Raw genomic sequence first — 27,177 nt, 5'->3', positions numbered from 1 at the left:
TCTCTTTTGTTTACGCAAAGTTCTTCAGCTGTTTTCCTCCCGGTCGACCTGCTGACCGAGACACGAACAACTTCGACAACGCATGTGCAGCATGGACCGTCCCATACTACTTGTACTCTGCAATGAACTTTCCAAAAAACAAAAACATTCGCTGCCGCTATAAAAAATCATTTCCTTGATCTCCTGAAGCCTCTTGCCTCGGATTGCATAGACGCACGATCAAAGTGAAAGTCCCCGAAATCAGATTCAGGAGACCAAAGAAATGGTTCTTTAATTCCCCGTCCGAAATTTCGTGTGGAGGCGCTCCATCTGACCGTGTCCGACAGAGGCCCGGTCTCTGCCGTGAGCACTGACACGTCTCGGCGAGAAGCTGACCGGCTATATCACCATCACCTGCCTCTGGTCCCTCCGGCCATGATAGATCGTGGTTGACCTGCGCCGGCGACCACCATGCGCGCCCTGCTGCTCCTCCTCCTCGCCGCCGCCGCGCTGCTCCTGGCGCTCCCCCGCGCGGCGCGGTGCCAGCAGCTGCCGCCGTTGGTGCCGCTGGACCGCGCGCCGCCGCCGCTCGCGCAGGTGCTCCAGGGCGCGCCGCCGCTGCCGGCCGTGCAGCGGGACCTCGAGGCCGACCTCCAGCGCCTCACCGACGAGCTCACCGCCCAGCTGCAGCAGAAGTTCGGCTTCTGCATGGCCGACGTGTACGTTGCCTGATCGAGCTCCGATCCCCGCCGTCGTCAATCTTCGAGTCGTCGATCGATACAAACTGATGATTAATCGACGCTTGATGTTCACTCACCAGGAAGAAGGATTTGAACCAGACGTTCAACTTCACCTCGGACTTCAGCTTCGCCTCCGACTGCATGGAGCAAACCAGAGGTGAGTCCGCTGCAAACTCTGAATAATTCAGCTGCAAGGTGATCTGATCGTCGTGCCATTTGCTGAAACAAACTGGTTCACTTTGGTTGCTCACTTGCTTTTGGCAATCGACGCGAATACGCGCGCGTAGACTCATTCAGCAATCAGCATCACCATCACGCTACCTCTTGGTGGGACCGAATACCTGTTACCTTTGGCAATAGATTAGAGAAACGAATACCTAAGCAATATACAACACGAATACCAGTTACTCTGTTCATAACTTCATAAGGCATATTTTGCTTTGAAAATGTTAGCTTTACAAAATTTAGCAACAAAATAGTTAAATCATACTACAATGCTCATAGTATAAAAGTTTTGTATCATGAATTTATATTCGAATTATTTTTAAGTCGAGTTGACTTTGTACAAATTGATGGTATAGATGAAGAGAAATCGTTGGTCAAAACTCATATATTTTCTTCTGTATTCTCGTCCTAAAGATTCCTTACAACAATGGACTACCAAAAGATCCTATCTTGACCCTTGTGCCAATAGCTTGACCCTTGCAGCCAATAGCATGTCAGCTCAAGCGTAAAATTGGCCATGTATCACAATGCTATTTTTTTAACTTACCAAATTTAAAATTCTAGGCAGTTTGGCGACATGTTTTTTTTTTTTGAAAAGTGTTTGGCAACATGCTTCGGATGCAAAACATAATGCTACATATTTTCGAGTGGCCGACAAGTGGGACCGTTCTGGGCGACCGAAAAGACAAACAGCTAGGGCCACGTCACCCACTCCCGAGTTGCCACGAAATGACGCCTCCGCCTCCGCTCGCGGCAGCCGCGCCGCCCGCTCGAGGCCGCCGCCGCCGTCCCGTCCGTCCCCCTCCCGCGCCGCGTGGCGTCCGTGGTAGAGACCATGGGCATCGCGGGTGCTGCTCACGTCTGCGTGTATGCTCCGACCCAACCACCAATCCCCTCCCCTACATTCGCACCACCGCAATCGGCCGCTTTGCTAAGTTGTTTCTGTTACCAGGAAACCCTCAGTGGTTCCGCGAACGCGGATTCGCGGGTTGGTTTATATCCTGTAGAAAGCCCAGGATTTGTAGGGCTAACGCTTCATGAGTTTGTTGGTTTAGACCCATTCCCGATTCCCCGTTTGGTGAAGAGTGGAGTCGATTTGGTGATCTGGGAAATGTATGTAGTTAGTTTCGAATTTTGTACATTTAGGTAAGTAGGAGATGCCTATGCCTAATGCTACCGATTTTGTTTCAATTGAATGAACCCTACCTTTTTTTGATTGGATACTGCAATGTTCTCACTGGAGACAGAGTTAAGGTACTGGATTCCACATTAGAAACCTTGAGGAAAATGTACCATGATTACTCAGTAAAAGGGTTTGTCTGTGCAGGGAACATGGCCGGGATGCTGTGCAATAAAGCTGAAGTGGAGGTGTACATCAAAAGCTTGGCTAGTTCTGGCAGTCGTAGCATCTCCAGGATAAGTAAGAACTGCAATCGAAACTCATGGGCTCTTGGGTGCCAGCCTGGCTGGGCTTGCATGTCGTTGAGTGATGAGTCATCTGACGAATCGGTTCCATCAAGAACACTGAACTGCAGGCCATGTTGTCCGGGTTTCTTCTGCCCCAGTGGCCTGACCTGCATGATACGTAAGTTTTCTTCAAACAAACCCAGCCTGCCAGCCAAGCATACTGAACTTATTTTGCATGAAACAAATGGTATTGTATTACGGGTGACCCTATGAATTTGAACATTGCTCAAATACCCTTGATCAAAGTTCTAATATGCAAAAGTCAATCCTTTGTTTGGATGCATTAAGTTAATATATTTTTAGTTGAGAGTACAATTGACAAAAAAAATCTGAACTTGTTCCTTCCATCAAGATTATGGTTTGTTCTAGACTTAATTACCCCTTTTTTTTTGCATTCACGGTTGTTTCTGCTTAACTCCTTCAAATTCGCTCTCAACTTTTTTCAGCTTGTCCTTTGGGTGCTTACTGTCCTCTTGGGACATTGAATGGCACTACTGGCCTTTGCGATCCGTAAGATGAACTTCCATTTTCAACACTTTATTTGTAATTTAATATTTTTCATAATTATTGCTCAGCACTTCAATTTTCGTTTCTTTCTTTCTGAAATATACCAGGTATTTTTACCAAATAACTCCAGGAACGAACACTGCTTGCGGTACTGCAGATTCTTGGGCTGATATTGTTAGAACCAATGACGTCTTTTGCCCTCCAGGGCACTACTGTCCAACCACAACCCAGAAACACAACTGTAGCGATGGGTACCATCTCTTTCTTATATGCCATCATCCACAATTTATTGCAATATTTTGTTCTGTTGCTAATTGTTATTTGTAACTTAATTCTGAAGGTACTATTGCCGCAAAGGTTCCACCGATGAGAAGAGTATGTATATCTTATTTTTTAATTTTAAATACTCTTCATTCAGAAGGGATCATTTAGAACTACTTGCCTAGTAACTGGTTCCTTTAGTTCAAACTTATGATCCATCAAGTCTCGTTTATGATTCCAACAGTTAAATGTTTCTTCACAGCAGGGCCGGTGCCTGAAATCCTAACCATTTGTTTGCAGTGTCTGCAAAATGTTAAACTCGTGCCAATTTCGTGGTTTAAACAATCTTTTGATAACTCCAGATGGCAATTCTGTCAAAACCTGGCATAATAGGAAATGCTGCTGTTGCAATCAGGGGCAGAGCTACACGGAGGTCATACTGCCACCCCCCCCCCCCCCCCCACACACACACACCATTTTTGAGGAGAAAGGAGGAAGAAGAAAAGAATGAAGGAGGAGAGAAAATGAGCCCCACTTGGTTTCATGGCTAGCTCCGCCACTGCATACACCACCCACCTTCCACCCCGGTCCACATAGTTTCTCATGCATAGCGTTATTTTACGGACTGCATGTCTATATGTGCATGCATAGCATTAGTTCATGGACTGCATGTTTATATGTACACAACCTTCCTTCTGTAGCAGAGCGGCAAGCGGGAGCTCACAATCCATGCCTGTTCCTTGCGCTTGCTGATTGCCATGTCATCTCGACTCTTTGTCCTGCTTGCCCCCCTAACTTCCGTGGTCATCATGCTCTGCCTCAAGGAAGAATTGCATGCAAGGTGGCCAGTAGTTTGCATGTTAGTTGAGTTACTCTTTTTTTTTACTCTCCTTAAGACCTAGAATTTTCGAGTCTTTTAATCATGCCAGCAGCGGCGGTTTGATGCAATTAAATTACCATACTCTCCTATGTGTCTTTGGTTGAGAATTTGATATGTCTTGCTAATTTCTTAACCCTACTGATTTCTTGATATCTTTGTTACTTCTTTGTTTACTTGACTTGTTTCTAAAATCTGGATTAGGTAACAACAGTCTCATACACTACATAATTTATTTCTATGATAATATTTTTGTGAGTAGCGTAATAGACTTCACCACTGTTTGTGATACTTTGCGCAAACTGCAGGAATGTATATTTTCTCACTATTTAATCTATTGAATGTATCTACGGATCTTTAGTGATGGCACATAAATTTGCAGAGTGCTTTTGGAAAAACACTTGCAAGGATAATGCAATAAAAGAAGATTTGACTTTATATGGCATTGTATTAATTGTAAGTAGCATATCTGACCAATTTCCTTTGTCATCTCTTTTCTTGTCATTAAGTGCTGTATTTTCATCTGCGACTTTAAAATTGATAAGTGCATCCCCAACCCCAACAGAATATCCAAAACCAGTTGAATAGAGCTTACCTCTTATTGGAATACTGTTTCAGCCTTAAATGTAGACAGCAGCCACCATTTGATTTTACACATTTTGGTAAAAGTGTGTATCAATTTTGCACTCTTGGGAGTTGGGATTAAAAGTGGTGTTGTTCTAAACTGCAGCCATCATTTCAGTTTAAACGTTTTGGTAAAAATGTATATCAATTTTATTTTTAAAGCATCTTGTCTTACTGACAAATATTTTCTTAGCAACATTCTGTTAAATAACTAACTCATACTCCTATGGTCCACAAAGTTTTTTCTAGTTAGACTTGAAATTAATGCCTAAGAATCGCCAACCTTACAATTATTCTTGCCTGACTGAGGAATATTTTCTAGCAACATTCACTGCGTTCGGCTAGTCATCTCCCCTCCAGCGCTACAGTATTTTCCTCTCACACCACTCCAGCCACCAGCTCCAGCTCCAGCTCCGGCCAGCCCAACAGTATTTTTCTCTCACACCATTCCAGCTCCAGCCTGCCGAACGCAGTGATTTTATTACGTATTACTAACTAATACTCTTTTGATCCATAAAAGTATTCTCTTGTTGGAAACTAATGCTTAATGTGTCACTAATGCTATTCTAATTTCACTTCGAAATAGGATTTATGACTTTTCAGCGTAATGCTCGAATATGTAATATATCTTTGTCACAGTTCTCTAAATTGTTGCTTATTGACTTAATTATGGCTTTTAATAAACTCCTTTTGTACTTGTAATCTTCTTTGCAGGCTATCTTGAGCTTTGTTTTGCTACTGGTGTACAACTGCTCTGGCCTATTCATTACCATTCAAGTAAAAATGTCGTCTAGAGCTCGTAAAAAGGCTGCAAAAAGGGCAGACAAATCAGTCGCAGCGCGTGACAGATGGAAATTAGCAAAAGAACTTGCGATACGACATGAGGTAGAAATGGCTGAGTCTTTCAATACACCTCAGCAATCAGAAACATCATATTATGGAGGACTAAATGGTGCTGAAGCTAGTGCTAATGGATCCAACAATCATGAAAATCTAACTCAGGTTCACACAGAAAGGTTAGGGCGTGCATATAATCAGATTGGAACAGATAGAACTATGAAGACAAACAATGATAAATTATCGTTCGCTGGAGTGGTGTCTCTAGCTACTGAAGATAGACCGCAAAGGCCAATGCTTGAAGTGGCTTTCAAAGGTCTAACATTATCGATTGGGAAAAAGAAACTTCTGCAATGTGTTACAGGAAAACTTTCACCAGGTAGGGTAACAGCTATCATGGGCCCTTCTGGAGCAGGAAAGACTACTTTTCTCAATGCTGTGTTAGGTAAAACATCGGGGTATAAGAAGGATGGGCTAGTCCTTATAAATGGGTTACCTGAATCAATGCTGTCATATAAGAAGATCATTGGTTTTGTTCCGCAAGATGATATTGTCCATGGGAACCTGACTGTCGAGGAAAATCTTTGGTTTAGTTCATGTTGCAGGTATTTGATACATTCAAAGCACAAAATTTAATCGCTTTCCTAGTCTATTCTTTTTCTATTGCACTAAACTATTTTAGTACAAGCCTTTATCAACTAACTTTTGCAGCGCTAGTGGCGAAATATCTAGGTTCAATTATTTTCCCTCTTTTTGCAAGTTTTTAACTTGCAGTGCTCAAATTTTTAAGAGTAAATTGCACTCCAGGTCCCTAAACTTGTCCTGCAGTTCCACCTAGGTCCCTAAACTCTCAAGTCGTCCATCTGGGTCCCTAAGCTGTGTTAATTGTTCCATCTGAGGTCCCAAATGCGCCACGTGAGCATCCAAAGCCGACATGACGCCACGCTGGCAAACATTTGCAAACCCCCCTCTAATTTCTATTATCTTAACAAATGTCCTATCTCTCTCGGTCTCTCCTCTCCTCCTCTCGCCGCCGCAAAGGACGTCCGGTGTCCTCGGTCTTCTGCCTGCTGCCTCCCTCCCACCCACCCCCTCTCCTCCCCTCGCTCCCTCCTGCACCGCCTCCTGGCCGACCAAGGGTGCCCTCGAGCATGGCCACATCCTCCAGCATCATCGTGGCCTCACCGGGAAGACAAACATGTTGGTGTCGCCGGACCAGAACATTGCACGTTGCGAGCTGGAGCAGCGTGCCCTTATCCCGCTCCATCCAGAGTGTCGTCGCAACGATGGCGTGGAGGATCCTTGGCCTCCCGCCACCAGGTCTCGTGCCGCAACCTGAGCTTGTCCACCCACACCTTCCACATCACTTGAACTCCACCTGGAGCTTGCCGTGGTGGATGGGGTGGACATTGCAGGGCGGTGATGGCGACGCAGGACGGCGGGAGAAGGCCGCGCTCTGCTCGAGGTTGGAAACCGCCGCGCCTCGCTAATGGCCGCAGCCCACGCAGACCGTCACCATGCCTTGCTCGCGGCCGCATCCTGCGCCGGCGGCCGCCGCGCCTTCCCCACGGCACCCGCTGCACCTCGTCCACGCCCGTATCCCACGCCGGCAGTCGCCGTGCCTTGCCTACGGCCCTTGTGGCGCCTCGCCCATGCCTGCATCCCACGCTAGCAGCTACCACGCCTCTCCTGCAGCTGCATCCCGCGTCGACCGCCGCCGCACCTCCCCTGCAGCTGGCGCCGCACAGGCTGGCGATAGAGAGATTGAAGGGGGAAGACAGAGATTGGCGCCGGGAATAAAAGAGAAAGAGAGTAAGAGAAAGAAATGATCAAATAGGAGTGTTAGAGCAATGCAGGGATATTTTTATAAATATTTGAGCCACATGGCATGCCACGTCGGCTTTGGATGCTCGAGTGGCACGTTTGGGACCTCGGATGGAACACTTAACACGGTTTAGGGACCTAGATGGGCGATTTGAGAGTTTAGGGACCTAGGTGAAACTGCAGGACAAGTTTAGGGACCTGGAATTCAATTTACTCAATTTTTAACTTGTGATAAGAAATGTTGAAATAGTGTTTCAAGACTTATCGACAGACAGAAAAATACTGATGTGCATGCTGTAATAATATTCTTTCTCATGGCTGCTCCACACATGTTAAACATAATTTTCATTTGTTTTGGATATATCATTATTTGATTTTTAAAAGAGGTTTATGATTTATATTTGATTTTTTCCTGGCTTCAGATACATAAAGTAGCTTTACCTCTTAGCTTTAATCTATTAGGTGCCTAGATGATGACCTGAACAGCCTTATGTGTCTGCTACGTATGTATAGAAAATGCAATGGAGTTGACCTCAGTAATCCTTTTCATGATGTACCTGTTTGTATCTTCATAAAGTAAATGGTTTATTACAGAAGTTGATATTGAATTGTGGAATAGGTTAAGCAAAGGCATGTCAAGATCTCACAAGGTTCGAGTTCTTGAACGGGTTATTGAATCATTAGGGCTTCGAGAAATCAGAAATTCCCTTGTCGGGACAGTGGAGAAGCGGGGTATTTCTGGAGGACAAAGGAAGCGTGTTAATGTTGGGATTGAAATGGTTATGGAACCATCTCTTCTGATATTAGATGAGCCAACTACAGGCTTAGACAGTGCTTCCTCTCAGCTACTTCTAAGGGCTCTTCGACATGAAGCACTTGAAGGCGTAAATGTTTGTGCAGTGGTTCACCAACCAAGGTATCTCTTAAACATTTAATCTTCAATTTTCTCCTTTCTGTATGAATTGATGTTCTTCATATCTTCAATTAAAATTGACTTCGCTCACATGCAAAGTTTTCTAATGGATATCTGTAACATCCATTGGTCAATGGGCATGAAAGCTGCATTCCTTGTCTGAGGTTACCTATTAGTTGGTATCAAATTATCAATACCTTGTGAAAGAAATTCATCCACATGCCAGGGAGCGTATCCAGGATTGGGCCAAAGAGGATGCTGCTCCTCTGTACTTGAGTTGAATTCCTATTTTATGTGTTATCTTCAAGGCTAAAGGAGTAATTTAACTTGCACATTCATGGGCTGAGGGGGTATTTTAGCACTGTAATGCTAAACCAATACATTGTGTTAGAGAGTTTATCTCCTCTATTAGAGTCTATCCCTTCCCCTGATTTAGGAGGTCACGGTTGAGTGTTTCCCGTGACGTTTCCTTGTGCGCCAGGTCTCCCTGATCCCCTCCCTGATCCTACTCCTATAAATCAGGTAGAGGGTGATCCTAGGTAGAGGTCTCTATATATTGTAATTCCTGTGATTCAGTTGAATACAATCCATATTCACACTATCACATTGGCTATCCAAAAAGGGTGATAATTTGTTTTTCATATAGAGTTAAAAACTTACAATATCTTTTCTTCGCTTTCGTTTTGCTTTATTGGCATATAAGCTTGACTCTCGTTAATTTTGTATGCAGCTATACTTTGTTCAACATGTTTGATGACTTTGTCCTTTTGGCAAGAGGTGGCCTTATTGCTTATCTTGGACCTGTAAGTGAAGTTGAAACGTACTTTGCAGGCCTGGAGGTCAAGGTGCCAGACCGTGAGAATCCTCCAGACTATTTCATTGACATTTTAGAGGGAATAGTAAAGACAAATATTAGGGGAAATGTGACTCCTAAACACTTACCACTCCTTTGGATGCTACATAATGGTTATGAAGTTCCAGATGATTTTCAGAAGGACCTTGGGAATATTAATACAATTCGTGAGTTATATACTGTTCGGTCCATTTCTAGCGAACAGTCTTTGGCAGAACAGACGGAGAATACAGATTCTGTGCACCACAATGTGAGACAATCAAATAAATCACTGGAAAGAAAAACACCTGGTGTTTTTGCACAGTATGGGTACTATTTGGGGAGGTAAATTGTTTTTTTTTTTACATTTTCTGCATGCTGCATTAATCAGTCTGTAACTATACTGTCAAAATGTTTCAGGGTAGCAAAGCAACGGCTGCGTGAATCTACTCAACAGGCTGTTGATTACTTAATATTGTGTATCGCTGGCATATGCATTGGGACAATTGCTAGAGTTCGAGATGATTCTTTTGGTGTAGCTTCTTATGGATATACCATAATGGCAGTTTGTAAGTCAACATCTTTGCTGTTTACATAAGCTATCAAATAAACAAAAACTGGGTATGCCTATCAAAGAAACAAAAACTGGCTGTCCTGTTGTGAAATTACCCTTATACATAGCTTAGTTATGATAGACTGTATATAGTTGAACTACAATGACATAACCAAGACCTTTTAGTAAATATAAATTAAGTTCTATCACAGGTCTTAATCATACATGTTATATCATTGTAATTATGTTTCTCTAATTTAAATGGAATATATATCTCCACCAGTTGCATCTTTGCTTGGCATGTTTTCTTGAGGTGGTTGGCAAGTGAAAATATCATTGAAGTTAAATTTTCTTTAACAGATTAATCCTACGCTTTTGTCCAGTTTGGACTTTGGAGCAGTTGTGGTCCAAAAATGTTTTTTTTTCTAGCACCTATCAGAATGAGCTATTGAGCTGAAACAGGAATCAAGATATGTATATTTCATAAGCTGACAGTGGCTACAACACTTTAAATTGCACTCTCTTAGGATAATGTGTTTATAAGATATAATACCAAGTACAAGTGAAACCAAGACATGCGCTTTCTCTTCATTATCTGTCATAAGCTCTTAGCTACAACAACTTATCAAGTAGAAATACACAAATCACAGCCGAGCTTATGTTTATGACAGTGCCCTGTTTGACAATCGGAATCCTACCTTAAGTCTTAACTATTCATTCATACATAGAACATTTTAGCAAAATTTAATTGTCTTCACAATCAAATGTTTATAATAACATTGAAATTTTGCTCCCCATGTACGATAAACACTAATTTCAATGTGCTTCTTGCAGCACTATTATGCCAACTTGCGGCATTGCGATCATTTTCACCAGAAAAGTTGCAATATTGGAGGGAGAGAGAATCTGGCATGAGCTCTCTAGCTTACTTTCTCGCAAGAGATACTATTGATCACTTCAATACTGTGGTTAAGCCAATCATCTTTCTCTCAACTTTTTATTTCTTCAACAACCCACGGTCGACTCTTAGAGACAATTATTTGGTCTTGCTGGCACTAATTTATTGTGTAACCGGCATAGGTTACACCTTTTCTGTTTGGTTTGAGCTTGGATTAGCTCAGTTGGTAAGTAAGGCATCTTCAAACTTTTTTTAATTATGTATATAACTCTACAGAAGGTGGCTAATAAACTATACTGTTGCAGTTTTCTGCAATAGTACCTGTTGTGCTGGTTCTGGTGGGCACTAAACCAGACCTTCCGCGGTTTATAAAGGAATTAAGCTATCCAAAGTGGGCCCTAGAAGCTTTCATCATCGCAGGAGCAAAAGAGTTAGTATCCTGTTTCTTTAATCGCAGTCATCAAGTAGTTAAAAAACATGTTTATGATGTTATTAATCAAACTTTTGTGTAGCACAACTTTTATGCACTGGAAAACTATCTATGAACCTTGTTTATTCATGCACAAGAAAAAAAATCCAGAATTCTCACAATTGAAAGAAACTAGCTATGAACCACTTCTTTCAGCTAGAAGATATAATGTTTTCGTGCTTCTTGTGTTATAGCCTATATGTGACAACTATTATCGTTGTATAGCCTGAAATTATTGAAGTAATTCTCAAAGTGCTTATTTGTGTTCAGTGTATGGATATTCTTTGGTATTATAGTTTCTAGAGTAAATAAATTATTAAGTTGCATTAGGGGTGCAAATAGGTGCCCTAAGGGTAATCCACCGCCCCTCTTTATTTCAAAAGTTTGTACTAGTTTTTCAAAGTGGGAGCTCATTTTGCGAAACTAGTACAAATTTTTGAACTAAAGAGGGGCAATGGATACCCTAAGGGCTACCCACTTGCACCTCTAAGTTGCATAACATTTTTACATCTTATGATTTTCTCACTAACCAGTCGCCACCTGCACTCATGGCTCTAAACTTGTATAAGCATGTCAAGATTTTCCATTTTTTGCTTAACGCGGTATCCCCCTTCAGGTATTCAGGTGTGTGGCTGATCACTAGATGTGGAGCCTTGCTCCAAGGCGGCTACGATATCAACCATTTTGGTCTTTGCATCACCATTATTATGCTTTACGGTGTATTCTTCCGGCTTGTTGCGTATCTTAGTCTGTTAAAGCTGAAATAGATGTAAGTGTACTTGTATCATTGGTTTTCTCCTCATTCCATGTATGTTACTACGTATTTTAATGACAAAGTTGCACATTCTAAACGTGCATTGTGCAGGTCTGCCATCTTATGGAGTATGTGCATTGTGCAGGTCTGCCATCTTATGGAGTATGGACTCTAGCGATAAAGACAAGTGTTCGCTTACCGTGCTCACGGACTCGAGCCCAACCTATAGAGGAGGCACTTTTTTTTTGTATATACTATATGAAAGAAGGCTCATGTAGGAAGCTGTACACTCAAGAATATACGAATATTGTGAAATAGATGATATATTTGTACGGATTCAGAACCATCATTCCTGTCCATAAGCCCGTTGGAATGGAATACCGAACAATAACTTCGAATGTATATACACAAATAATTATTTTATACACTGAATTCGCTTGTGTGCGCCACATTTTGAGCCTGAGTTCTGTGATCTCTGTCTTGACTGTAGTTGCCCTCGTTTCTGGAGTTGCTAGGATCATTTCTGTAATCAACTTGCTGTGATTTCCATTTGATCCAAGTGCTAATGGATAAAAGTGCTAAACTTTAGCGCTAGTGTATTCAAACAGAAGTGCTAATAGGGTGGGCTAAAGGTTAGTTAAAACTTAAAACTTTAGCAAAAATATGAGTGCTGATAGATAGAAATTGAGATTGAGATCAGGTACACGATGACAAGGCAGTGCTCCTGGAAGTATTTCAAAAAAAAAAAGATCAGGTACACGGGCAGAACTGGGCCCCAATTTTTTTTCCAGAACAACTGGGCTCAGAGTTGCTAGGATCTGGCCTGGCCCAAAACTGATCGCATGCGCCTGGAAGAACACTTGTCTTCTCCACGGGCCGACGCCTCTCCGGCTACCCACGAGGCCACGACACGCCTCCCCCGCCTCCGCCATCAAAACCATCTCCAAAACCCCACTCCGCAATGAGACCCGCAGCCGCAGCAGCCACCGCCACCGCCGCCGCTCTCCGCCTCCGCGCCGCCGCCGCTTCTCTCTCGCCCCCAGCCACAGCTCTCCTCACCCACCGCCGAGCCGCTCTCCTCCTGCCCCCTCTGCGCCGCCTCTGCTCCCCCGCTCCTCCCCGCGCCTCCGCCGCCCCCGACTCCCAGCCCCCGCCGCGGCTGCCCTCCTTCGTCATGGACGCGCAGTTCGAGTCCTTCCGCGCGCAGCTTGACGAGTTCTCCACCCTCCGCGACCGTATCCGCACCGTCGTCTCCGAGATCGAATCTGCGTCCCGCGTCGCCACCGCCGCGCTCCTCCTCGTCCACCAGCCCGTCCCCCTAGAAGGTTGCCGCCTCTCCTCCTCCCCCATTTCACTTCTACTAGGGGGTTTTCACCTCCTTGCGCCTAATCTCGTTGATTGCTCCGGAATAGTTTACCCTCCTCTGTACTAGCGCAGATGTGCTCGGGAAGGCGAAGGCGCAGGTGGAGGTGATCAAGGGGCTGTACGCGCAGCTGGCGGAGGTCCTCAAGGAGTGCCCCGGCCAGTACTACAGGTGAATTGCTCCATTTAATTCGGCGCATCTGTGTCCAGGTTGTTAGCAATCGGATTTTGTGAGGGAAATGTGTCATGTCTCGTGTGTGGGGGTTCGTGGCTTAGGTACCACGGTGATTGGAGGTCCGAGACACAGGCGGTGGTGTCGATGCTCGCGTTCATGCACTGGCTGGAGACTGGCGGGCTACTAATGCACGCTGAGGCCCAGGAGAAGCTAGGGTGTATGTCAGCGTTCTGTCAATTGTCACAATAGTTGCATTGTGGTAATTGGTAGTGTTTCATTGCATCTAAATTCGTATCCTTGCTTTTGCAGTGAGCTCTGGGGAGTTTTGCCTCGATGTTGAAGACTATCTGACAGGTTAGTGTCTTTGTCAGTCTGTACGTTACTTTATCCTTCGGTTTTTTGCTTTCTAAATAGATGTTTACTCTTGGGATCTATAGATGTAAGTCTGCGCAAATTATGCTGTCACTTACATGAGGACTTGCTTGTTTTGCAGGATTGTGCTTCATGTCCAATGAATTTGTAAGTTCAACAACTCATCAAACATAGAGTAGTTTCTGTAGTTTTCATTTGCGCAAATAGCTCCTTTTCGTTATGCTTGTGGCTTGAAACAACAAACAATGGTTCACTCAGCCTAAGTGCTGAACATAATACTGTTGAAAAAAATAAATATATCCTTGTTAGGGAATATTGCATATTACTTTGACTAGAACCAACTATGCACACACCATTAATTATATGTACTTATGGAGATCTTATTTAACAAGATAAGTCTAAATCGTTAGTTTGTGTTCCTCTGAATATATGAATTTACACCTACGGTATTCACAGAAATCAGAATTAATCGTTTCCAATAAAAAAAATTAATTGTGCGATAGAATTATGATGTCTTTGGGTAGGACTACCAACTACTTGTGATTTTGTTGCATATTGCCATTATACATTCAATTAAGCTAGCTCACCGGTTGCCAACTTGCCATACCATTTGCGGAATCAAAATGTGGTGTGCAATTGCTTCTTAATTAGGAATAAGTCTACTTTACCCCTTGACCTATCAAGGTTCTCTACTTAAATCCCTCACCTATAAAACCAGGTATTCTATTACCTGAACTGCTGAAAACCATTTAAATGACCCCCCCCCCCCCCCCCCTAGAATGGTTTTGGAGGCGCTTTTGCTTACGTGGCATTACATGTGGACTGTGATGTGGTGAGGACGCATTTTGAAAATCTACTTCACCCCCTATACTATTGAGATTTTTCTGCATAACCCCCTCAACTATATACTCATATGTCCAGCCCCTCAAAGTTTTCAGTAAGGTCTAAATCATTTGTTGCATATGGAAGATGGCTTGGCACAAGCCCATATCTCTATTTATCTCTCTCACACAAGCATATCCTGGTACTAGTCATCTCTACATTATTCTTAGCTATGTGACAACTTGACATCTACTTGACCTCTGTTTTGAGTCCTTATCATACTTCACCAATGAGCTAAAATGGCAAAGAGATGACTAGTAGGACATGCTTGTATTTATGATAGAGAGATGAGCCCGTGCCAAGCCATTTTCCATGTGCAGCAGAGAGTTTTAGATGGTACTGAAAACATTTGAGGAGCCTAATATACAGTTATATAGTTGAGGTGGTTATGTAGACGAAGCTCAATAGTTTAGGGGGTGAAGTAGATTTCAAAATGCATCCTTGCCATGTCACTATCTACATGAATGCCACGTAGGCAAAACCGCCTTCAAAACCACTCTAGGGGCTATTTAGACGGTTTTGGATTGTTCGGGGTGTAGAATACCCGGTTTCATAGGTGAGGCCGTGAGGGGGTTAAGCAGACTTATTCCTCTTAATTATTTTATCTTGATAAGAAAATTCATTTTATAAGCCTCATTTGAGTTGCGCATTAGTTTGAATGGTGACAATATAGTCTGTTTTGTTACTTGATATTTCCTTGTCGATGGAACTTCTTGTCAAGCTTATTGGTAAAATGCTTTTACAAAACACTATATCTTATCAGATATCCTTGTTGGAAAACAACATTTCTTGTGTTGGTTGTAGGCTGTAGGATTGTATAAATTTTGATTGCTTTTTACAAGGTCAATATTACAAAATCATAGGGTTTTAGTTGAATTATGAGATGTTGCCACTACAGTCAGTGGCCACTAGTACTAATATAATTGTGTATGTCATATTATATTTGAGTGAGTTGACCAGGAACAAATTTGATCAAGCCAAAGCTTCTCTAAGAAGCCAACTTATTTATGTTGACCTTAGCTGGAGTAGAACTTTAGATGGGGCCAATGTCCCAAGTTTTATCATTGAGTAGAGGTTATAGGTGATTCAAATTCGGGCTAGAGGGCATCTAAATTAACTTCCAGATTTTAATGGATACCATGGGCGGAGCCCAGTGGAGGCCATATTGGGCTCCGCACCCCCCCTTGGTTTAGCAAAAGTAATGGAGGTTTAAGAGCATATCTATAGTCATGAGCTAATAACACTCTTTTTAATCTAGCATCCCCCCCTTTGATTTCAAGTCACGTTCTGGCACTGATGGATACGGTCATTTTTCCAATCGGTTTCATATTGCTGAAGCTAAGAACTCATATTAATTTGAAGAACAATCCTTCAATGAATGTAGAATTGCATAGCCTCGGTGTGTAACTGTCATATCATACAGTACCTTTGATGAATCATGTAGCAGAACAGGAGCTTTTGGACTAAATGATAGGCATTGTTTTGGCGGTTTTACATGAGGATAGTTATCTTTTCTTGCGATTGTGCGAGTAATAAAGTAATGGATATTGATAACTTTTCTTGTGTCTGTGCATGAGCATGAAATTGAATAGTTATGGTGTGGAAAAATTGCAAGTTTGTATTGATAAATAGAGGGTTACAATGGAAGTACGATAGATTAGTTAGTCACTTAGTCTCATGTTATCTGACATGGACTGCATTTGGTTCCATGTTATTTTTAAAAATTTTGCACAGCAATGCTATAGTAAGTTGTCTAGTTGCCTGATAGCTGATTATGTCTTTACACTCATACTGTGGTAATGGTGTATGAATACGTGAAGTTTAACACCTTCTACTCTTCTGTTCAAACTTAATATCGATAGTAGTACAGCACACAGCTCTGTTTTTAATATGAAAGTGTATTGTTATAAATGGATATTTAATTAAATCTCGCGGCAATCATGGCAAACAGGCGCAACCACGCAATTGTGGTCAGACATGCAGATTATCAGCAACAATAAGGGGAAATGGTTTGATTAGATGAAATAGTTCCTTCAGAAAACTAAAATGCTTGGGTGATTACATACCTTTTACCTACCCTTTCCTACTTTTATGGCTCTGGGTTTGTCGTATAGCTATCCTCTGATAAATTCATTTCACTCTGTTTATGCTATGGTATTTTAATCTTTTTTTTTTGGTTTGGTGGGGGATGCATAATCCATATGCTAATTTCACTTGAAAAGGTTGGCTTACTAAACTAAGCTGTAATGCAAATATGATAGTAACTTAAGCACAATTGAATAGAAGACCAGTGGGTTGAAGGATCAAGGTCAACATGTACATATTATTGAGATAAATTTAACATTTTTTTGTATGAGCTCAACCCCAATTTATTCATTGCTATTGTAGTCTGTCATGTTCAACCCATTTTCTTGTTTGCACTGTTAAACTGAGCTTCACACATCCCAGTTTCTTCATGACATCAAGAGAAACAAACAAATGATTGAAGCATATAGCACTTCTACCTTGCAATAGTTTCTTTGTGTGGCACCTAAGGATGTGGTGAGTGCTTTGATAAGTACAATCCTTATATTACTTCCAAACTTTTATATGCACAAAAGAAGCATGCAATTATTCAAAATACCATAAAAAATGTAGAGTTTGGCCGAGACTAAATACCTACACTTCGAAAATTGGAATTTTGATTGTTCTGTCGTTTGTATTGTAGTTCTTTATAGGTGAAGACAAAACTGTACGTCATGGATATCAGCAAACTTTATGGGTGTACAAAACTATGCACTACCTACATTTCATACTAGATGCTTTAATGTGTGTGTGTGTGTGTGTGTGTGTGTGGTTATTCCATGGATGGATGTGTAGAAAGTTGTAATGCTCACCAGCCATAGACTGGAATTAATGGCTTCATGATGATTTTTTTGCAGCCAAGATTTGTTGTAAATCGTGTCACTGCTGGAGACTATGACTGTCCAAGAAAGGTTTTGAGCTTCTTGACTGATCTTCATGCTTCGTTTAGGATGCTAAACCTGCGCAATGACTTCTTGCGCAAGAAATTTGATGGTGAGTTTTATCTGCTTAGACTTTTAAACATGACTTAGCGACAGCGTGCTGCTGTATCTTATAGTACATTAATATTTGCTTTGTGTAATTTAGACTCCTCTCTGTTAATCACTTTGCAGGGATGAAGTATGATTTGAGGAGAGTGGAGGAGGTCTACTATGACGTGAAGATCCGAGGACTTGCACCAGCGGAGTCGAAACAAGAGGCGGCTCAGTCGTAGAATCCTCAATCCTGGGTAGTCTTAACGTACTTTTGTGGTTTGGCTTTTGCCATCGATAACGTGTTGGTCTGGCTAGAATGTAGAAAATCCTTGTTGGAAGCGTATGTGATATGGGACTGGACTAGTGGTTTTGAAGGGACCTGCACTCCCATCTGACTCCCATATCTGGAAGAGTCATGTGCCAGATATTTCTCAAAGGGAACTGCCTGATATTTATGTTGTCGATTACGCTCAAGAGTATACGGGGATCTCTTTTGGTTCCTTTACCCTTTGCTTTCCATGATTGCACGGGCTGGACCCAATTAAAGATTTGGGCCACTTATTATATTTGTTGGTATGTAAATTTAATTATCTAAAGCTGCATAATTAGATTCTGACCAAACGGTGTCCAATCTCTTCCTGGATCAGTATGCACACGCGTCATATACAGCCTTTAGAACTTTCTAAAAGGATTTTTTTTTAATGCGTACTTTGCCATCTCAAAAAAGTGTTCTTTCAGAAAATTTCAGATACTCCCTCCGTCATGTAAGACATTCTAGAGTTTTTAGGACAGATTATGGTTGGGTAGAAAAGACTTTCCTACCTCTAATTATTATGCATTGGAATTTTATTTTAGTCATTAAATATGTGTTAATTAAGGTAGCATGTTATTTCCCCATACACTTTCTCCACATGCACTTCCCCTATATGGTTGTATGAACGTCTTTCTATTGAAAAAGATCAAAAAATGATGCATAATTAAGATAGTTGGCTCCACTCTCAACCTAGAATGTCTTATATTTAAAGACAAATTTTGAATTCTAGAATAACCTATATTTTAGGACAGAAGGAGTACCCTACATGATTTTAGGAATGCCACCAATTGGCATTTCATCTTCCAACGTGGTCGACTTCATTTCATACTCAGCTAGGAGGATTATTCCTAATATAAATACTCCTTATGTGCTATCCCAAAATAAGTTTTGATGAATTGATAAACTCATATAATTTTGCAGCCAAGCTTGAGTCCCTTGCACTCTCTTTGTTCTTCATGACTTGTGAAAAAAAAATCCCTTTTGGATCCCCTAATTGGTGCTATAGGTTTTCGGTCTGGCGTGTTCCCCACCAATGCCTATGAGGCCATATAATTTTGTAGTGAAGCTTGAGTCCCTTGCACTCTCTTTGTTCTTCATGACTTGTGAAAAAAAAAATCCCTTTTGGATCCCCTAATTGGTGCTATAGGTTTTCGGTTTGGCGTGTGTTCCCCACCAATGCCTATGAGGCCAATTCGAAGATGACACGTAGGGACCTGTGGAATCTGCCCCCGTTTAAACGCTTTTGCTGCTTGCCTGCCCTCGCCGGCTCGCCCCTGACGAACCTTCTTGGAAATTCCTGCACTCCTGCTCTATATATATATATATGCTGTCACTTGCTAGTTAAGCAATCTGCGATCTGCTTCACTCCACCACGTTCCCACAAGCTACTGCTGCCTTCAGCGCCCGGCGATCAAGCACTCCACTGTCCATTGCGCCGCTTGCCGTGTGGGCAGCAGCCATGGGTGCGAGGGGGCGTTGATCGAGCTGGGGCATTCCGTCCGCCTTCTTCGATCTGCAAGTTCTTCCCCTCCGTCCTCAGGCGAGCTCGGCCGATCACGCGTACGTGCCACCCGCATCCATGCTTCAGCTGTCATTTTCATGTGTAGTACAAAACACTAGAATTTGGATAGATGCACCAATGAATATAATGGACTGATGAGCGTGCTCTCTCTCTCTCTCTCCACGCACGCGCGCACCCACACACACATATATTGACGTATGATTTTCCTTTTTCTTGGAAGAAGAGGCACTTATGTGTATATATACATGATATGGAATATATTTTATATGGGAACCAAAAAAATAATCTTACTGTTGATATGTGAACCAATGCAAGAACTGCTAATTGAAATACTCACTAAAATCATATTAACTAATATTCGTTTTTCTAACATAATATTTACAAAAAGAGACTATAGTTTGGTCGTGCATTTATCATCTATGTGACTCACCATGCATCCGCTGCTGGAACATGACACAACACCTACTTTTTTCTCTGGGCTTTGGTCTGGTACGCACCACTGAAACCTAGTCAAGCTTTGTCGGTGATCCCACATTGTACATGCCCTTTTACTATATATGTTCTTATTCTTTTCTTAATTAATCTGACGGATGGGTGAATGTACTATGAGCGGGTCTCAGCAAACTTACTGCTTCTCATGTTTAATTTCATCAATTGCATGCTTAGCTTACTTGACATTGTGTGTAGGCGTTGATAGATTTACATTTTTCATGGTGTCGATGGAAGATGATAGGATGGAGATACAACTTTTAATGACAGGGCCTGCAAATGAGGAAAATCTATATGAAATTTTAGTAGGAGGTACATTGTGATTTTTTTTTGTTGTTTGTCCTGTTGGTGTACTAGTTCAATTTAACTGGCATGAAAGTAATGAAGATGTTTCCATTACAGGCACATTTGACCACAATACTCATCAGGTACGACTTCCTTTCAGATATATATGATCCTATCCTTGGGATATTTCAGAAATTATTTGAAAGTTTCTCCTTTTGCATTGTTTTAGAGGAAGAGAAAAATTGCTAGAAGTAATAAATGCCATAGCCTGAGAGGCAATAATAATGCAATAAATTTGACACTTGTTTTTTTTTCTTTACCATAGATGAGGTATGAACAGCAAGATGCACGCAATCGGGATGGTGCAGAGGCAGTACAGAAAGTACGTACTGACCATGAATTGGAGTATTACCTCGAGCCAAGCAAGTTAGGTACAATTTGCTATAACTGACTCTGCTGTCCTTTTATCATCTGCATTTTGATAGGTATGTTAATATGATCACTGATTTATGAATGAGGCATATCGACGTATAGCAATAAAAATCTGCACTACTAAGAAAGCATTTGTAAAGATGAAAACATAGGAATCAGTGATCAAGTTTCTGAAATTCAATAGTATGGATTTGAGATGTCCAAAAAAATAGAAGAAAACCGTTGTTTCAAAGTATAAGAAGAGTTGGTGGTTGGATGTTTTACCAAATTTAGCATTGCATATGGATTTTGTCTATGTACATTTGCATCTGCTCGGATGGATCATTCTCCGTGGAATAATGCACAACAGGTATATTCATGTTCCATGTGATTTAGTTCATTTCTAGAATTCATTATATCTTGTGATGATCATTTATTTAATACTTACGGCAAAGAATGAATGCCCCGCTAGTGAGATATACATTGAATGTCCTTTCAGGTTGTTTCTCATCAGCCTCTTGTAGATGCCGCCGAAGAGGAACTCGCATGAGAAGCAGATCATCATGGAGGGTAATAAGCATATTCCTAAGTACCCATGAAGTGTCTATATTTAATTCAATACAACACTAATATAACACACCAATATAGTTGACAAATTTAGACTCACGTTAGGTATATAGGAATCTATCTGGTTCATGACATTTGAGCACACCAATTGAACCCCATGATGGTTTTTTTTATTTAGGTTAAATTAAGTGTCTCCGTTGCCATCGTCAATGTCATTTGTTCATATGAATTATATGCAGTATTCACTAAGGCAAGGTAATACATATATAATGGATAAATTGTTGGTTGGTTTATTTATTTTTTCAGGCTCAAATCGGCAAACTATTTGGTTCACAATTTCCTTGTACAAGTGCTGGTGCAAAATATAGAAGTAGGAAAAATAATGACCATTGGACAGAAGATGAAATGATTGAACTTGTGGTTGGTGTTTCCAAAAGAGGGATTGGGAAATGGAGCAGGGTGAAGGATGATTATTTCTCAACATCAGTTCGTACAGCTACTCATCTCAAGGTACAGTACTACCTCGATTATTGGCGGCAACATGTTCCACTGCAGAGTATAGAAATATGCTAAGGTAATTTTGCTTCATGCTCTCAGGATAAATGGAGGAATTTGGTAGCAGCTTGCAAGGCTAATACCTCCAGAAAAACTCACAAGGAAAAAAAATCCCCCAAAAAGAAGGTGCTATAGTCTATACCAATCTTTGTACAGTTTTTTATGTAAAGGATACCTAGCTAGCTATGGCTAGCAGAGGAGTTGATATGTTTTCACTGTCTTACAGTTCTTCCACCAACTCCAGGTAAGCCTACAGAAGGCTACGGAGTTGGTTGTGAAAAGATTTGGACACCGGATCTTGGCCATGGAAGCCAAGCATCTAGCTCAGAAAAAAAATTTAAATGAACCACTGTCTTAGCAAATCATGCTGTTTTGTAAGTACTAATGCTCTCCAAAATTCGCAGGACAGTACGTGTATGGCAGCCGTACGTCTGTTCTTAATGCCGTTGAGGTTAATAATTAAATTACCAAAAGTGACTATGATTGTTACTTGGCCTGGAGCAAATATTACTGCACGTGTTAATGTTCTATTTTAGCTAAAAGATTAGCGAGTCACGTTTTACTACAGGGAAGACTCACCCCTGAAGGACAGAAGGAGAAGGCGAGCCTATGTTATTGTTCTACGTACGTGTGGTCAAAATGTTCGTATTTACCAACAGATCTCATTGAGATCAAGGGAGCACACACGTAGAACGACATTTGTTTTTGTTTTATATGATCAATGATTAGAATACGCTGAAATACACCATATTCGATGAAAGAGCATATATGATCAAGGGTAAGAGTGATTGGACCTGCCACCAACACCAACTGAATCCGTTATCAAAAAAAAAAAAACCAACTCAAAAGAACCATCCTACAAGCAAAGGTATAGGTGACCGGACCCACCACTACCACATACCTTGTTGTAGTGGTAGAACAAGAACCAATCCCTTCCAAAAAAAAAAGAAGAACAAGACCCAATCAACGACCACATGATAGCCAATAGCCCAATACAGTATCATGTTCTAGCACGTTATTTATCGGTAGTCAGTAGTCTCACCACGTTATTTATCAAAGACACTAGCTAATTAATAAACAAGCTAAGGACGAGGCTTCACGGACACGGAATAACCTACATGACCCGATCTAGCTAGCAACAAAGTACAGGCGTGTGCTCACCGATCGACCCAGCTAGCTGTGTGCCATATGCATGCATCACTTTCAACCATCAGATCTGTCGATCCAAGGCGACTGCCACTTCTTAACGGATGGTCAGGAAAACGACTTGCCTGCCGCTCACTGTGCTTCCAGTCAATTATATTGGTCGTTGTGTCAGTTATTAGAAATTCATTAAACATGAGATGACAATGAATTGCAAAGAAGCATGATTGATGAGCCTGGAATGGTACATAGTTTTTTGTGGTGAATGTAAGTAATATAGTGGTTTAGACTTATGCGCATATACCAGTATATATATATGTACATACTAGCAATCTGATATCGATATTTTAACTAATTAGGGTTAATACAACTACTGGGTGTGTCTTTCTTCCAACTTAATTATGTGGCATATTTGTCTGAATCTGATAGCTTAGTTGATCAACACACCTTTGATCTGTTGGTGCCTTGGGGGGGGGAATAAAAACCAGTACAAGGCCATCACTAGGGATTCTCTGTGTCACATCCGGCCAGAACTCAAGTAGATTTTTCGTTCGAGAGCGCAAAGTAGATGAGTTCCACTTCCACAATAGCATGAGAAAGGTTGTTTTAATTGCCACCTTGATGTGTGGAAATGGTGATCTGCATACCACTGATTGCAATTAATTATCGGTTAATGCAAACTAGTAAAATCTTCAAGAAAGGAGATGTGTGAACTGCTTATATATGGGCAAACAAGTACATGATTCTTCCGGTATGGTTGATTAATTCGACAGTTTTTCGCCTGTTATTCCGAACAGGATGAAAGAGTAAGAGGCTGCACACAGTTACAGAATTGTTGGCTAGCTTTACTATTCAATTTGAACATATCACAGCTTTGTTACCAGTCTAATGAAAAATCTACTTGATAGATGAGTCGTCTTTTCCCAGAATCATGCATCCAGGAATGGGCGAATGCCCATACATGCATCCTAGCTAGTCTCCGACGATCCTGCTGATCAATCCGGCGACGGCTCCCATGGTTGGCCGGGATCTGGGGCGGTTATGCACACACTGCAGAGCGATACTCCCGAGCTGCAGGGCAGAACAAGGTTAGTTCATCACACACTGCCAGTTAGGATCTGGCGCTAGCACATGTTGCTAGGGAAGAGAGTGGAGACCTCGCGATCTCCAGCAGCTGGATACTGCGTGCCAAGCTTCGGGTCGATCCATCGCTCAACTCGTCCTTTTCTCAGCAATGGAGTTGCCTGTCATTTGCAAGTATAATATAAGCTGGAACTAGCATACAACTTTCAGTGCCAACAACCAAGAACACAACTATTTGCACAAGAGAAGATCGAGCAGGGTTTTGCTTACCCAGCCCAGCAGTAGTACATGCGGATCCATGGTTACATCCCACGACATCCTCCCCGTCAGGAGCTCGAGCAGTACTACTCCGAAACTGTAGACGTCGGACTTGAAAGGAATCCTTTGGCCACTCATCTGAAACTCCGGCGGCAGGTAGCCGTGGGCCGTCCCGGACCACACGCCCGCGTGATCGGCGTCATCCGGTGGCGGCAGCTGGTCGAGCACGTCGTAGTCGGCGATCTTGGCCCTGAGGCCTTCGAACAGCAGCACGTTAGTCGACCTGACGCCCCAGTGCGGCACCGCCGCCGTCTCGTGCAGGTACTGAAGCCCCCTCGCCGCGTCGAGCGCGATCCGCGTGCGCTGCGCCCAGCTCAGCCGCAGCGCCGCCGCCCGGCTGCGGCTGCTGGCAGATTCTTGGCCGTCGTCGTTACCCCTCGGCCCTGTTCGTCGATCGGTGACTAGAGTGATGGATCAGGTAGCTAGGGGATAGATGCTACCATGTTGTGTTTGTGCGTGCGTACCGTGCAGGACGTCGTGGAGCGTGCCCACGGTGGCGAACTCGAAGACAAGAACGCGGAGGTCGGGGGCGATGGCGTACCCGAGCAGCCGGACAAGGTGGTCGTGCCTGAGCATGGAGAGCACCGACACCTGGTGCCTCAGGAACGCGTCGTTGGAGGCGCTCCAGGTGCTGGAGCGCGGCGTCCCAAGCCTCTTGGCGGCGGCGACCGGCACGCTCGGCAGCTTGGCCCTGTACACGGTGGCGTTGCTCCCCCGGCCGATGAGCAATGTTTTAAATAGCGGGCTAAGCCATTTAGCTATCGATGTCCAAAAAACGGGCTATAGCCAGCTATATCGGGCTATAGCGGTAGCTAAGAGCTAAATTCTACGTGAAAAAACTTAGTTAAATTTCTCTCAAACAGCTATAGCCGGAGATAGCGATAGCTATAGCCGGAGATAGCGGTAGCTATAGCCGGAGATTTAAAACCTTGCCGATGAGCCTCGCGGCCGAGAAGGACCGGGTGGCCTTGTTGAGATCGCGAACCGTCAGCTCCGGCACGCCGACGGTGAGGACTGGCTCCGTGCTGTTGACTGATGGCGAGGACAGGAATCAAGCACCAGCACTCGAGTTGAGCGCGCTAGCTGCGGCGCCGCCAAGGGAGAACGAAGGGCGCGATCGAGAAGAAGGCAAAAAGGAGCAACGAGCCATGGAGAAACAGCCATACCTGCAAACACAGGCGTGTTGGAGGTGGACGACGAGTCCGTCTTGTTCCGGCGGAAGAACCAGGCTCTCCACCCCATCGCTCGGCCGGCCAGCTGATGGAGACGAAGCTGATGATGAACCAGAACCAGAGGGGAGACGGCCGGGACTCGGGAGAGCAGGTGAGCGGAGGGTTTACCTTATCGATAAATTAAAAATATCGGAGATTGGTGATAAACGGAAATATCGAAATTCGATCAGTGATAGAGAATTTTTTCGAACAAAATTTAGAGAAAAAACTCTCATTTTATGCAGAAATGAACATAGATTTTTCAAACCATATAGCCTAAAACAGTATACATAATAACCTAGAAAAATGAAAAGAAATAGCAGGTAGGGAGACATGTCTGCTACGTCGGTTCTCACTAGAATATGAAGAATTGGATGGTGGAATAAAAAGAAATGAATGGATTAGGGCTACAAGATGGTTACATGTTCTTTTTACTAGTTATAGTGGGTAAAAAGTATGTGCACAAACTTGTGGGTTAGTCGAATGGAGTGTTAAATTTAAAACAATTATATTTTTAGATGATAAACTAATTTTATCGGAGCTCACTGGTAAAACAAAAATATCAAAATTATCGAAAATCTATCGGTGATAAGGTGAACCATTTGCGACAAGCTTAATTATAGCAGCTGGTTCCCCACACCCGGTCAATTTCCACCCCTCAAAAACAAACAACAGCAGGTTCCCCACACCCGGTCAATCCAACAAAGGAACTACCCTATCGCCTCACCAACCCACATCACTCCCGTCCGCATCGAATAGACCTGATCATGGGCCACCCGACCCGATTAACCCGACTCAACCCGCCCGAAAAAAACCCGACCCGACCCACCAAGTGACGGGCCAGGTACGGGCTGAAATATTTGAACCGAAACTCAAAAAAACCCGATCCAACCCAAAAATTACACACAAAATTGCAGGCCAACCTGACCCAACCCGAACCCAACCCGACCCGACCATGTCATGGACCGGGCATGGACCAATATTTTTTGACCCGAAACTCGAAGTGAACCGACCCGAACCCGGCCCGACCCGACAGATGATCAGGCCTAGCGTCGCATACCAACACTCGAAATTCCTCATTCTACAGCCAAAACCCTCAACTGAAGGAGGTTGCGCGGGCGCGGGCAGCCCACACAAGGCTCCGAAGAAGAAACCAAATTGGCAGCGAGCTCTACAACACTAAATCTGCACTCAACCCAACATCAGCCACCTATCCAGCCGGAACCAACCACCGCCAGACCGACCGGAACGCCGGCCGGGGAAGAGATCAGCACGAAGGGGACGCGGGCCGAGGGGTCGGAACTTATTCTTGCGGCGCGCGGGGGGTTGGCGATTGGGTGGAGGGTACGCCGCTTCAGTCTCTCCCGACCTTGGTGTCTCCCCGAGCCTTATCTTCTGCTCGGGGAGATGGGAGGGGAGCGAATAAAACGGGTTGAGGGCTGAGGGGGGAGGCGAGGTCGTGATCGATCGCCGACTAATACGTTCTTGAATTGATTGCTGCAGCAGGATTATGAGGTTGTCACGGAACCCGCCCCGCTTTAGTTGAAGATTACTAGGTGAAATACTAAGTGAGTAATTTGGTCGAAGATTACGAGTTAGTTTAGATAAAAGTTTCATAATTCCAGATGTGAGTAATTTAGGTAAAAATATAGGGGTTACTTAGACTATCTTCATAGTGGGAGATCAAACGT

The 27,177-nt window shown here is 43.0% G+C and overlaps 3 protein-coding genes across 8 annotated transcripts; 2 read left to right on the top strand and 1 right to left on the bottom strand.

Annotated features, from left to right (window-relative positions):
• Nucleotides 1-435: 435 nt before the first annotated feature.
• Nucleotides 436-12,211, top strand: LOC120687638 (ABC transporter G family member 25-like). Of its 6 annotated transcripts, none has more exons than XM_039969665.1 (15): nt 436-698; nt 800-876; nt 2,272-2,529; nt 2,858-2,921; nt 3,026-3,169; nt 3,259-3,293; nt 4,439-4,512; nt 5,395-6,122; nt 7,961-8,257; nt 8,985-9,431; nt 9,507-9,655; nt 10,474-10,763; nt 10,843-10,967; nt 11,623-11,775; nt 11,906-12,211. In XM_039969665.1, the coding sequence occupies exons 1-14, from the start codon at nt 451-453 to the stop codon at nt 11,771-11,773; spliced, it is 3,087 nt and encodes a 1,028-aa protein (XP_039825599.1). In that variant the 5' UTR covers nt 436-450; the 3' UTR covers nt 11,774-11,775; nt 11,906-12,211. The 6 variants fall into 6 exon arrangements, with proteins under 6 accessions (XP_039825599.1, XP_039825600.1, XP_039825603.1 ...); XM_039969666.1 differs by having other exon boundaries at nt 11,872-12,211; XM_039969668.1 differs by lacking the exons at nt 436-698; nt 800-876 and adding exons at nt 1,682-1,811; nt 1,897-2,198.
• A 457-nt stretch (nt 12,212-12,668) lies between these two features.
• Nucleotides 12,669-18,153, top strand: LOC120687639 (translin-like). The gene is made up of 7 exons (XM_039969671.1): nt 12,669-13,085; nt 13,198-13,294; nt 13,399-13,514; nt 13,607-13,651; nt 13,791-13,816; nt 17,473-17,608; nt 17,728-18,153. Exons 1-7 carry the CDS (start codon nt 12,722-12,724, stop codon nt 17,826-17,828), a joined length of 885 nt encoding a protein of 294 aa, XP_039825605.1. The 5' UTR covers nt 12,669-12,721; the 3' UTR covers nt 17,829-18,153.
• Nucleotides 18,154-23,680: 5,527 nt separating this feature from the next.
• LOC120688907 (PTI1-like tyrosine-protein kinase 2) lies at nt 23,681-25,517 on the bottom strand. Its single transcript, XM_039971258.1, has 5 exons — nt 25,442-25,517; nt 24,740-25,033; nt 24,228-24,658; nt 24,032-24,118; nt 23,681-23,945 (listed from the first exon to the last, which is right to left on the bottom strand). The coding sequence occupies exons 1-5, from the start codon at nt 25,515-25,517 to the stop codon at nt 23,847-23,849; spliced, it is 987 nt and encodes a 328-aa protein (XP_039827192.1). The 3' UTR covers nt 23,681-23,846.
• Between the last annotated feature and the right edge of the window lie 1,660 nt (nt 25,518-27,177).

Source organism: Panicum virgatum, chromosome 9N, assembly GCF_016808335.1.
Source record: "Panicum virgatum strain AP13 chromosome 9N, P.virgatum_v5, whole genome shotgun sequence".
Lineage (NCBI taxonomy): Eukaryota > Viridiplantae > Streptophyta > Magnoliopsida > Poales > Poaceae > Panicum > Panicum virgatum.
This window is presented reverse-complemented; position numbering and strand designations above follow the sequence as displayed.

Excerpts from the sequence above, each read along its gene's own strand:
- LOC120687638 (XM_039969665.1), top strand. The coding sequence starts at position 451 with ATGCGCGCCCTGCTGCTCCTCCTCCTCGCCGCCGCCGCGCTGCTCCTG. Across the intron at positions 6,123-7,960 it reads TGGTTTAGTTCATGTTGCAG|GTTAAGCAAAGGCATGTCAA; the intron begins GTATTTGATACA and ends ATTGTGGAATAG. Across the intron at positions 9,432-9,506 it reads TATGGGTACTATTTGGGGAG|GGTAGCAAAGCAACGGCTGC; the intron begins GTAAATTGTTTT and ends AAAATGTTTCAG.
- LOC120687639 (XM_039969671.1), top strand. The coding sequence starts at position 12,722 with ATGAGACCCGCAGCCGCAGCAGCCACCGCCACCGCCGCCGCTCTCCGC. Across the intron at positions 13,086-13,197 it reads CCAGCCCGTCCCCCTAGAAG|ATGTGCTCGGGAAGGCGAAG; the intron begins GTTGCCGCCTCT and ends GTACTAGCGCAG. Across the intron at positions 13,817-17,472 it reads GCTTCATGTCCAATGAATTT|CCAAGATTTGTTGTAAATCG; the intron begins GTAAGTTCAACA and ends ATTTTTTTGCAG.
- LOC120688907 (XM_039971258.1), bottom strand. The coding sequence starts at position 25,517 with ATGGGGTGGAGAGCCTGGTTCTTCCGCCGGAACAAGACGGACTCGTCG. Across the intron at positions 25,034-25,441 it reads CAACACGCCTGTGTTTGCAG|CTAAATGGCTTAGCCCGCTA; the intron begins GTATGGCTGTTT and ends GGACATCGATAG. Across the intron at positions 23,946-24,031 it reads CAGCTGCTGGAGATCGCGAG|CTCGGGAGTATCGCTCTGCA; the intron begins GTCTCCACTCTC and ends TCTGCCCTGCAG.